General features: G+C 48.8%; 1 protein-coding gene across 1 annotated transcript in view; it reads left to right on the forward strand.

Moving 5' to 3' along the window:
- Positions 1-4,874: 4,874 nt before the first annotated feature.
- Positions 4,875-11,955, forward strand: part of LOC311322580 (RING finger protein 44-like) — a gene marked incomplete at its 5' end in the record, with an annotated part of 15,024 nt that continues 7,943 nt past the window's right edge. Inside the window, one exon of the mRNA XM_084454667.1 lies at positions 4,875-5,498. Within this exon, the coding sequence (XP_084310793.1) occupies positions 4,875-5,498 (624 nt within the window). The remainder of the gene's footprint in view (positions 5,499-11,955) is intronic.

Raw genomic sequence — 11,955 nt, forward strand, 5'->3', positions numbered from 1 at the left:
CAAGTGGCTGGGTCACTCAGATAGTATTGACGGCCAAGCCTTTGTCCCTTTCATGTGTGGACTGGTGGATTCTCATAGTCTGGATGGGACTTGTGAGAGTATAAATATGTGTGTTTCTGTGTGTGTGTGTGTGTGTGTGTGTGCGTGTGTGTGTGTGTGTGTCCGTGCGTGCGTGTGTGTGACTAAAACGTAGTGGCAGGGAGGACTTGCATGAGTATACAGAAATGTGCATTCATGCATTTGTGTGTGTGTGTGTGTGTGGCAGCCAACAGCATAAATTAAGCAGGTGTTGATTCTGTTGCGACTTTCAAGTCTCCATGGGGTTGGTGTGGGATGCCAAGCCCCAACCGGTACCCACACAAGCAGGGCATATGACATGTGTCTCACACACACACACACACGCGCGCGCTCCTACCCTGTGATGTTGGCAGGCGCGTGCTGACGCAGGATCTACTGGAACACACTCTTGCAGGATATGACACGAGAAACAGCGCGGCCGCCAAGTTTTTCCAAACCTTTTGCCGTGCGCATAATCACCGAGCTAAGTAGTAAAGTGAACGTATCTTACAAAATTTCCCATTGGCCCCATAATAGTCAGTCTGGTCATGTTAAAAACACATAGGAGTTCTGGTCTAACTCTCATCACTTACAGCGTATTGATGGGTTCTGGGAGGGCAGTGTGGAGGGAGGAAGGGTTCTAATGTGTTGGTTCTTGCCTATGCATTCTTGGCATAGCTCTTTGCCCTTTTCAGTTGTTATTCATTTCTTTCTCTTTTTTTGGGTCTGCCATTCTTTTTTCCCCTCCTCTCGTCGGTGCCGGAGCCAAGGGTCCGCGTGCACCGCGGCCAAACCCCTCTCTGGCTGAGCTCACCGCCAGTCGTGAACGCTGGGAGAATTTTTTTTTCGGGCAGGCTTTCTTTCTCTTCCTCCCCTCCTTCCTCCTTTCTCCCTTTTCTGTCTCTCTCACTTCCTCCCTCCCTCACGTCTCGCTCCACACTGGGCTTATCTCTCTCTCTCTCTCTCTCTCTCTCTCTCTCTCTGTATGGCTGTTCCTCATTTCTATTTCTCTTTTTTACTCTCTGTTTATCCCTCTCTCTCTCTCTCTTTCTCTCTCTCCATTTTACTGAGTGTTTGTCTATCCCTGTGTGTCGGCTTGTATGTCTTTCTCTCTCCTATACTCCCTCTCTCTCTCTCTCTCTCTCTCTCTGAGGGCCCCCTGCCCCCCCCCCCCTCCCTCTCTGTACAGACTGGTTGAGCAGGCTTGTGGGAAGGCTGAGGCTGAACTGAACACATGCTCCAGTATCTGTGCTCTTGTGTGCTGGAGTGTCTCTCCTCTGCACCAACCGACCGACCGACCACACATTCTGACTGCGGCCCGAAAAGAATCTCGTGAAGGAGACACATATGACACATACGCATGTCTCCAAGGACCGGCTACGAAACCCTCAATGTCATTGTGAGCAATCTACTCACATACGGTTGTGAAAAATGCTAAATGATAAGAACTTGACTTTAAATTAGAAAAAAAAATAAAAAAAGGTTTTGGAATAGAAAAGAAATCCATGTTTAAGTCTAATCCAAAGATTGAACTGAAATGGGGTTGCACTAAAACGGAGAACGCCCCTATCGTTGTGTTGTGTTGGTATGTACATATTTTGAGCAGATGTGGGCATTCACCCAAGGCATTGGAGGTAATTTCAGTGCTCTCTGTATCTCATGCAGAATTGAATTCTAGATCCTGACCTCTGTTATGTGCCAGAACAGCCACATCACACCCTCTGCTGTTCAACAAAGCCTGTGTGCTCCGTTCTATTAGGAACGTATCCTTGCTCCTCAACCCAGAGATCTCACACAGCCACTTAGGCTTGGATTTAATTAGGGCAGGATATCAATATTAAAACACATATCTGTCTCTTCCCCTCCCTTCCTCTCTCTCTCTTCCTCTCCCTCCCTCCCACTCTCCCTTTGTTTCTCTCCCTCCATACAGCTGGCGAGTGCATGGCCGCGGCTGCCCCTCCCCCCACGGTTTGAACAAACCAATGAGCAGGCACGTCAGCAGAATCAACCTCCGCCCTCTCCCCCTCCCCACCCCCCCCCCCCCCCCCCCTGCAACCCCCCCATTTCCATCATCCATCCCTAACCCCATCCCCCAGAGGCCTTCACCCCATCCCCCCATCCCTCTCTCCCCCTACCCATAACCCACTTACACCCCCCCCCCCCCCCTTAACTGCAAACACCCCCGAGACTCCCCCATCTCCTCTCCCCCTGTCTCCTCCCAGTCCATCTCTCTGCCTCTCCCTACCCCATTCTAACCCCTCTCTCCGTGTCTACCTCTCTCCCTCCCAGCCTGCCCCCCCCCCCTCCCCTCTGCGGCCTTATCTTGTGAATATCGGTAGCACACTGGGTGAAAAATTGATCCTCCCTGCCTGTCGGCGGACGCAGGCTGCCACAGCGCATTAGCCAGTGTGTATGTGTGTGTGTGTGTGTGTGTGTGTGTGAGTGTGTGTGTGTGGAGGCTCGCGGCTTGCTCATGGGGGGATGGGGGGTGGGGGGTGGTATTTGCATATCATCAAAGTAGAGAAAGAGGGAGTAATGAGAGGAGGGTGTTGTGTGTGTGTGTGTGTGTGTGTTGGGGTGGGTGGGGTGTGGGGGTCGAGTGTGTGTGAAATAAGAGAACAAAACCAAAGGGGAATAGGGTTTAGAAGGTGAGATGGGTTGGGTGGTACAGTGTGTGTGTGTGTGGGGGGGGGGGGGTCCACACCTTTCCATTCCCACCCCCACCCCCACACACACACACATAGCATAACACACACACAAAGCATAACAGGCTGTACATCTCATTACATAAGCCTATTCGTGCCTATACTTTTTTGCCATGGGTGAAAAACTCCCAAACACGATCGTGTTTCAACAAGACTGATAAACATAACATGAGGTAAAGAAGATCAGTCTATTCTAATTGTTTTTGATGAGAAAATTGTCTTGCACAATGCTGTACATCCTTATAGATTAGTTATATGTACAGAGCCTACATTTCTTTCCTGTAACATCACAGCTTTTGGTTTGGCTACAATAGGCATGTTATTTTCTGTGGGCTACCAGAGAGCTCACTTGCTGTTTTTTTCCATAGCAAAATATTATTTCATATTATCTATTTAACTAAACATTGACAACCTAGAACATATATTTATTTATTTTATTATTTTTAAACGGACTGGAGGCAGTAAGCGGCAGTGGGCAATATTTGTAAATAAATAATTTAAATACCCTTTCAGCTTGGCCTCTGCTTTTCTCCATAGCGTTTGATTTACCAGACAAAGCCAATCGAGTGTTGACACAGAGAAAAAAGGATGAGTTCTGTGGTTTGATAGAGTTTACAAAAGGTGTACTTTGAAAACGCTAAATTAGTACTAATTCTAACAGGCATCAGTTAAAAAAAACAACCTTCATACTCGGCGTGATTCGGGTGAGTTTCGTGACCTTCTCGTCCGGGTTCATAATAATGTGAGAACGACGTGTGAAAAACAGCTGCGAACACTTTGCGTGTTTCTGGTTTCGATGCGTCGGGTCTGGTTGAAACTCGACTTGTGCGTTGACGGTCTGTCACATTTCACACACACACTCTCACGCACACACACGGCTCAAAATATTACCCCCAGATCTGACTATAGGGACTTACTGTGGCTGAAGATTACCACGTTGAAGGTAAGTCACTTTAGAAACCGGGGGAATTAAAGAAACCAGACGATTTTGCTCCGGAGACAGTCAGGCGGGGTCCTACTTTTAGCTCGCATTAATTTCAGCCGTGTTTCTTTCTTTGTAATTTGAGGTTGAACCTCTTCACTTCTCATCCAGTTTGCGCTCTTGCTGGTTAACGCGACGCTTTGCTCTTTCCAACGGGACAGACCTCATATCGGCTCGGTTAGACTGACCGGTGACAGTAAGTTAAACACGTATATTCTGTCTCAAATAAAGAGATTTGGAGGCGTGGGAGGCTGAAAGGCAGCGGGGGTTTTCAGTGTAGCTCGGGGGAGGAGGGGGGTTGACAGCTTTGCCTTTCTAACATTAGCTTAGCCCGCTAGCTACAGCTAAGCTAACGCGTCGTTACGCAGGCGGCTTTAGTCTAAATAAGTTTCGTTTGCTACCAAAAGTAACTTTAAAACTTGACCAAATGATAACCACATATACGAAATACCCGTTTTGTGTGCCAGCACCGTAATTATAAAAAAATATATAAGCGCATTTCTGTGGTCTCTATCGTGTTACCAGTGAATATTAGCATGAAGACGGACATAGCTATGCGTTGCACTGCGTTTTAGAGAATGAACGAGGCTTTTTACGGAAGTGGGCTAAACCATGCCTTGGGGATTAGATAAACTCGTCCAAAGTGGCTTTTACCTGCTCGTTTGAGTGTTTACTATATATTGAACGATTGTTGTTTATCGAAATTATGTTTCTCTTCCGATAGCAGTATTCTCGCCCAAGAGAGGGGGAGAGAGACATTTTGTGACTGGAAAGGCTGAGCTCACTGCGTTTCTCTAAAGCATCATCACTTTCGGGAATCTGGACATATGAAAAAGCTGGACGTGTTGAACTTTCAGTGGGATTCGCATTCAAAACACTGGTTTCATTAAACAAATAAGCATTCGTTTGATTTGAAAACAAGAAGGCAGGGGATCTAGTTCGTCTCGTATTTACTGAACATTGCTAGGTTATTGACAGTAAATCCCAATCAACGTTGTAGTGCAAGTGGGCTCGTATATGTTTTCCACTCAGTCGTCAACTCTTGTGTTTTTAAACAGTTTTAAAGAGCTTTTCTGAAGAGGAAAGAGGGAAAAAAGACAAAAGAAAGAGAGGAAATCCCCCGAAAGGAAATGCCAATCGCCACCGCTGGTCAACCAACGATTCAGGAGCCCCGCATCTACTCCCGGCTGCCGGCCGCCCCCGAGCCCGTGCCTAAAGGGGGTAATTTATGTGACGAGGCGGGGGCAGAGTCGCCGGAGCGAACAGAATACGGGGGCGCCGCGGAGGGGGGCAGGGGACTCGGGAGCTTCAGCCAGAGCGGCGCTAGGGGCTTTCTACCGCCCGGATCCACCAACGTCTCTCCGCCGCAATCCCCTCCCACGTCCTCCCCCCTCGCTGCCTCTTTCCTCTACCCACACCACCACCACCACCAGCCCCACCAAATGACCATGGAGCCTCCCAGGACTCGATCGCGTTCTCGGTCTGGATACTACCAGCAGTACGGCTTGGGTGCCGTAGGAGGGAACGGTAGTGCCGTTAACGCCAGCGGGGGGACGGGAGCTACCCACCACCACCACCATCACCACAGCCAGCACCACCAACAGCAGCAGCAGCAGCAGCAGCAGCACAACGCCGGGTGCGCACAGCTCGGGGCTCACGGAAACCACTCGGAGAACCAGCGTTCCCCTGGAACTAACGTCTCCCCCGGCATCCAGAGGCACCCGGGGCCGCCTGGAGCGCATCGCATCTCGGCTGCAGGTAAAAAAACAAGCTCTTTTCTGTCATTCCGTGCTTATGTGTAGCCAAACCTTGACCTGACAATCTAGGGAAACTGGTTTCTTTTTTTTCCATCTCTCTCTGCCTGGAAGCGCACAGGCTCTAAAGCATTAGAGAGAAGTCAAGCTGTTTTAATGCGCCAGGGACAGGCTTCTGAAAATGGAACGTGGATGGGGTGTATCAGGGTTGGCATGGCAATGTGTGTGTGTGTGTGTGTGTGTGTATGTATGTGTGTGTGTATGTGTGTGTGTGTGTACGCCTGCACATTAGTTCTTTTCTAATTAGGCAGCTGCTTTTATGTGCTGCCACAGCACTGTAGATTTACATGCCTCTTCATACATAGAGGAACATGAAACGGAGACATTATGGATAGCAGCTTGTCATGTGTTCGGGGTTAGGGAATATGAACCTTCTGAACTGTCGTAAAAATGGCATCTAGACACCAATGCTTTGAATTGTAGCCTGTGTAAGGTGATTTAGTTTTTGCCAGCTGTAAGGGTAGGATCAGTCCCTGTGAGAAGAAAAAAAATCATTGACATTGGTAGCGGGGAACACACATATACACACACACACACACACACACACACACACACACACACACACACAGCTTACTGAACGGAGTAACTGAGGCTGCCAAGGCGCACTGGATTGAACTCTGTCAGGAATGAGGATCATGCAAAGAAGCTAGACTCTCTAGGTTATTAGATAGTGTGGACTCCAAAGACTACACTGTTAAAACGCATCAACAATGGTTTCTGTCCTACTTAAGTACATGCAACGTTAGATAGGCCTACTGTTATAAAGAGAGCCTGTTTCTTACAGCCTAGGCCTAGACTAATATCCAAATTCCAGTTTTGTCAGCATAATAGCCTATTTTTGCTGTAGCTTTTGGTACTTCCACACACCAGATTCCAATAATTGGCTTTATTATCCTACCAAGCCTTTAATGGGCCCATGGTTATTGCAGGTGTGCTAGTGTTGGTGTGCTAGTGTTGGTGTGCTAGTGTTGGTGTGCTAGTGTTGGTGTGCTAGTGTTGGTGTGCTAGTGTTGGTGTGCTAGTGTTGGTGTGCTAGTGTTGGTGTGCTAGTGTTGGGGCTATAGCAGAAAAGCGACATGCATGGCTGGCTGGGAAGGTCCGAGGAGTTGAAGGGTCGAAAATCTTTGATTCTGTACTGACGTCGTCTGTCTGGATGATATTTATAGCCCTGAGACTGCAAGCAGAATGTCTTCCATGATTGTTTATTTGAATGTGTTCCATTGTCCTCTGGTCGATTTCTTTCCCGAGATCCGCGATTGAGTCTTGATGGACCCAATTTGTCAAGAGTGTAACCGGGTCCCTGGAACAGAACCCTTCATTGTGCTCCAGAGAATCCCAAGTTCTTTTTTTGTCCTCACCTCAATCTTAGTCTGAGTCTGTGCTGGTTACATACGGTCATGGAGGCACAGCAAGTTCACGGCTGAGGCTGTACGCCAATCCAATCCAATCCAACTTTATTTGTAAAAACACTATAAAAACCACAAAGGACCAAAGTGCTGTAGACGAGACGAGGCCTTTAAAAAAAATAATAATACTGATTCTACACACTCCTCCATGGTCATGCTTGCTTGATGTCAGTGTGGCATAGGAGCGTAGCCGATGGGGTTGGTTGAACCGCCAAACGGAAAGAAATGGGTTCAATAACGTCACATTCGGTTGATCGTACCTTGGCTGGTGCGAGTGAGGGAGCAGCAGACCCATAGTGAAGATTCAACACCGCTGTGTTGTAACTCGTGGAGTGCATGATAAAAATATATATTTTATATATAATATAAAAACTAGCTGATGTGATGAACCCGAAAACGGCAAAGAAGAACAGAATATTTCATTTTGTCTCTATGTAGGCTATTAATTCCATTGGCCGTGAGCAGGATAACATTATGTAAGAGTTTGGCCAGCCAGTCATTATCGAAAAATAAGAGTCTGACGGTGCGTTCAGAACCCCGATGTGAAGCTGAGGGGTTTTATAACGCGCTGAACGACTTTAATTTTTCGATAATGACCGACTGGCCATACTCTTACATAATGTCATCCTGCTATTTACACGGCCAATGACATGAATAGCCTACATGGAGACAAAATATTGATTTAAGAATATAATTTGATGTTTATTTTGTTTGTAGCTAATGGTTGGCTTCAGCTACGCTATCCACCATAAACACTGCTGCTTGGCTCTTTATCATCATCGCAGCATTAAATAGCCAGCTACATTGTTTCCATTGAAAGTGAAATGTAAGCAATGTCATCCATAGTAGTAAAAACCTACACATGGCTTGTCCATGCCATCAACACCTCTTACTTGTCACTGGCTAGCTATGGATATGCAGTGTAACCCCCGCCATGCCCCAAATAAATGTGTTTTAATGCCCAAACTAGCGGACTTTAAGATCGCTAAAGTTTTTAAGCATAAGTCAATGGGGTTTAACATAGCAAAAATTAGCATTGCGGCTATAGTGGATCTGACAGAGTGAAAGTTTTTTTTTATTTTTTTCTCGTTTCATTATGAGAATGTGGTGAGACATGATAGGAAAACGCTGTAGCTACATACATACTCCAGTCTTCTATCGTAGCTGCTATCTACCAGGAAGTTATTTTGAACTTTGGAACTTTGTCCCGCCTTGGCCGGAAAATCAGAAACGTTAGCAGGCTATGATTGATTTTTGACCGTCACTCCATCGATGCAGAGTCGTCCACGTCCGCATCACGATGCATTGATTAAACTTTTAATATCAACACCCCCCCAGTAGAATCTGTTGGTTGTCCAATCAGAATCGAGTAATTCAGAGAGCCGTGTAATACATTTGAAATAATGGGCCACATATGAGACCTACCATATACTTTTCCTAATTTATCAGACTATCTATTCAGAGAGCTGCTCTAAATTTATCACATGAAAAAATTTATCACATCGCCTACAGGGATCCTTTCTTGGTTTCGGTCAGGGCATCTTCTGAGGTGTGGGTGTATGTGTTGAATGTGGTTGCTCGTGCTACGTGTGTGTATGTGTGTGTGTGTGTGTTGCCGACTGTTGCAGCATTATTCAGGTGCAGGCATTGTGTGTGTGTCTGAGTGCTGAGCATCAGTGAATGGTGGCCGGGACTGGAAATACCTGTCCAGGGCAGCGTGTCTAAGAAAGCCGCTCGGAGCGGAACTTGCTTGCGTGCACGTACGCTCGCACACACACACACACACACACACACACACACACACACACACACACACACACACACACACACACACACACACACACACACACACACAGGCTCTCTCTGGTCCTGCAGGGTGCCTAGCACTAGGTCTTCCTGGGTAGGAGAGCAGAGAAAAGCAAGCGTGCATGTGTGTGCGAGCGTGCACGTGTGTGAGCGTGCACGTGTGTGTATCTCTGATTGACATGGTGAAAGGCTAGCAGGCCTCTATGGCTACCACTGTTGAAGGGTGTTCAGTCTGATCCTTCGCAGAGCAGAGAGAGAGCGAGGGGGGAGAGGTTGAGAGGAGAGAGAAGGGGAGAGAGAGAAGAGTGGTGGTGTGAAACACTGAGTGAAAGAGAGAGGTAGTGGTGAAAGAGTTGAGTGCGAGGTGGGATGTCAAAAATGTTTAGGTATTTTTTGGTTTAAGCAGAGAGTGCAGAGCAGCGAAGATGTTTTTCCAACGCATGAAAAAGGCACAACTCTACTCGCTCTTTTTGGTCTGGCATTGGGCAAAAGGTGAGTACAGTCGAGTCGAGTTGCGCCTTTTTTCGTTTCACCTCCTTCGAGGCTCTGAGTGAATCAAAAGGTGACATGAAATCACTGAAGGCTCCTGATTGGTCAGGTTAAACCACTGCAGAATCCTGATGATTGGTCAGTTAAATGGCAAAGGAAACTCAGCCACGTCTTGTAGCCGACCGTACACGGGAACAAAAAAAAACACACACACGGGATGAAATTCCTTCACACAGGCCTTAGCTCCAATTTGAGATATATGTTTTCAACTTGGAAAAACCTGGAACGGAGACTTTGGCGTTAAGAAGAGACTGCCGGAACATTTCGTTCCTGTTTGGCTCCCAAAACAACAGCAGAATTCTAACGCCTCACATAGCAGCGCCCAGGGCTGAAAATAAACACCTGCCACCGGCCAAACGCAGGTAAAATTTCCAATTGGCGACTAGATTTCGGAAGGCTATCTGGAAAAAAATATATACTTGGCCAGTAGATTTTTTCATCTGCAGTTCCCTTGGCAGGTGACTCACCGTGAGCCAAAAAGTAAATTTTCACCCCTGGCAGCACCCATGGCTTGCTGTAGCTGACTAGAGGTAACTTTACTTTGAGTGAAAGCTGCCTGCTGGTATATAACGACAGATTTACAGACAGATTGCTTCTTTGTCATTTATAATCATAATATATCCTCAAATGGACTATTCACGTGGAAGGGTTTTTATGTAAACAATTAAACACAGATGCTGCCCAGGTCTTATATGCTGGTTGAAAAGTGTTAACGCTGCAGGGAAACAGAGAACGACTCCTGGCCATAGTGAATGTTATGATAACATCACTGACATGTCATTTCTACTCCAGTTTCTCCCCATTTCATTCATTAAGTAGCCTATAAATGAGCAACAACCTCAAATGTTCATGCGCCTGAACCCCCTACGATCTGTGGGGGAAAACAGAAGTGAAAAAAAACAAGCGCGAGTAGAGTCGGCTTGAGCTAAGCGTCAAGAAAGGAAAGGACGAGAAAGATGGAGGAAAGGCAAGGAGAGGACGAGAAGGATGTAGGAAAGGAGAGGATGAGAAGGATGTAGGAAAGGAGAGAATTGAAGGGAAAGTGGGCGGAGGGCAAGGGAAAAGAACGGAGGACGCAGGGAGAGGCGAGCGAGGAGAGAATCCGCGCCCCCCCCCCCCCTCCCGGGCCAGTGCCACTGAGCGGCTTGGCCGACTGGCCAGTGGCCACTGACCCGCCAGGGTCAGCTTTGCGTCGCCCCCCTGTACTGATTTCAGGCCACGTGTGGTTGGGGGGGTCAGCACAGGAGAACCTCCACACTAACGCTCCATTTCCACCACACTATCGAGTACCAACCGCGCCTCCCCCAACCCCACCTCCCCCAACCCCGCCTCCCCCAACCACGCCTCCCCCAACCCCACCTCCACCAACCCCGCCTCCCCCAACCCCACCTCCACCAACCCCGCCTCCCCCAACCCCACCTCCACTAACCCCACCTCCACCAACCGCGCCTCCCCCAACCCCGCCTCCCCCAACCCCACCAACCCCGCCTCCCCCACCTCCACCAACCGCGCCTCCCCCAACCCCGCCTCCCCCAACCCCACCTCCCCCAACCCCGCCTCCCCCAACCCCACCTCCACCAACCCCGCCTCCCCCAACCCCACCTCCACCAACCGCGCCTCCCCCAACCCCGCCTCCCCCAACCCCGCCTCCCCCAACCCCGCCTCCACCAACCCCGCCTCCCCCAACCCCGCCTCTACTCTGCTCTGCTTGCTTTTTGGGGGCGGGGTTTCCGCCACGCCAGAAAAAAAAAGCCGTGTTAGAAGCCAGGCGAAGCGCAGCGGTACCAGCTCTCCGGGGTTCCAAGCCCGCCGTTGACGCGCGTCCTGGGTGATCCCAACACCAGACGACAGCTCTTAAGAGCGTCGGGTCACACCCGGCGTTACGACGAGTCTCCGCATGCGTCTCGAGTGACCACTTGTGACCTGACCACCCTTATACGGTGCAGGTCGGTGCCAGCGGGGCCCAGAGACCCCGGCTCGATGGCGCGGGGAAGGGGGCAGAAATTGACGGCTGCCATGGGTGTATTGTATTTCCAGCCAAATGGATTTCGATCCAGAGGGTACTGAGTGACTGTCTAAAAGGGCTTTGCACACGCGCGCGCACGTGCCGACCAATCAAATGCGCGCGCTGCACACACACACACACACACACACACTATCACACTGTTTCACCAGCTGTGCTGTGAATTAGAGATGGTTTTGTCAGCCTACTGCCTCGCACGTACACACACACACACACACACACACATTCACACTCACACATTCACACCACACACACACACTTCATCTGTTATATCTTGTTTACTTTGTGCAAAGAGGAACGAGGCAGGACAGGATCGACTGTGCTTGTCACTCGAGGGAATGTTGTCAGTTTCCTTTAATCTGCACACACACACACACACACACACACACACACACACACAGAGTGGCCTACAATAACCCTGTTTTGATGAACTTCAGACAGACACGGGTTAATCAGAAAAGCAGCGACCTGTCTGAAGGGGCAGGTGTGTCGTGTGTGTGTGTGTGTCTGTGTGTGTGCGCACACCTGCCTGCACGAGGTGAGGTAGCTGTATCCCAATAAAGCAGACGGCGTCGAGCAGAGGAACATAGAAAAGCCAAAACACGACCCCATA

The sequence above is a fragment of the Borostomias antarcticus genome (assembly GCF_949987555.1).
Source record: "Borostomias antarcticus genome assembly, chromosome: 20".
NCBI classification, from domain to species: domain Eukaryota; kingdom Metazoa; phylum Chordata; class Actinopteri; order Stomiiformes; family Stomiidae; genus Borostomias; species Borostomias antarcticus.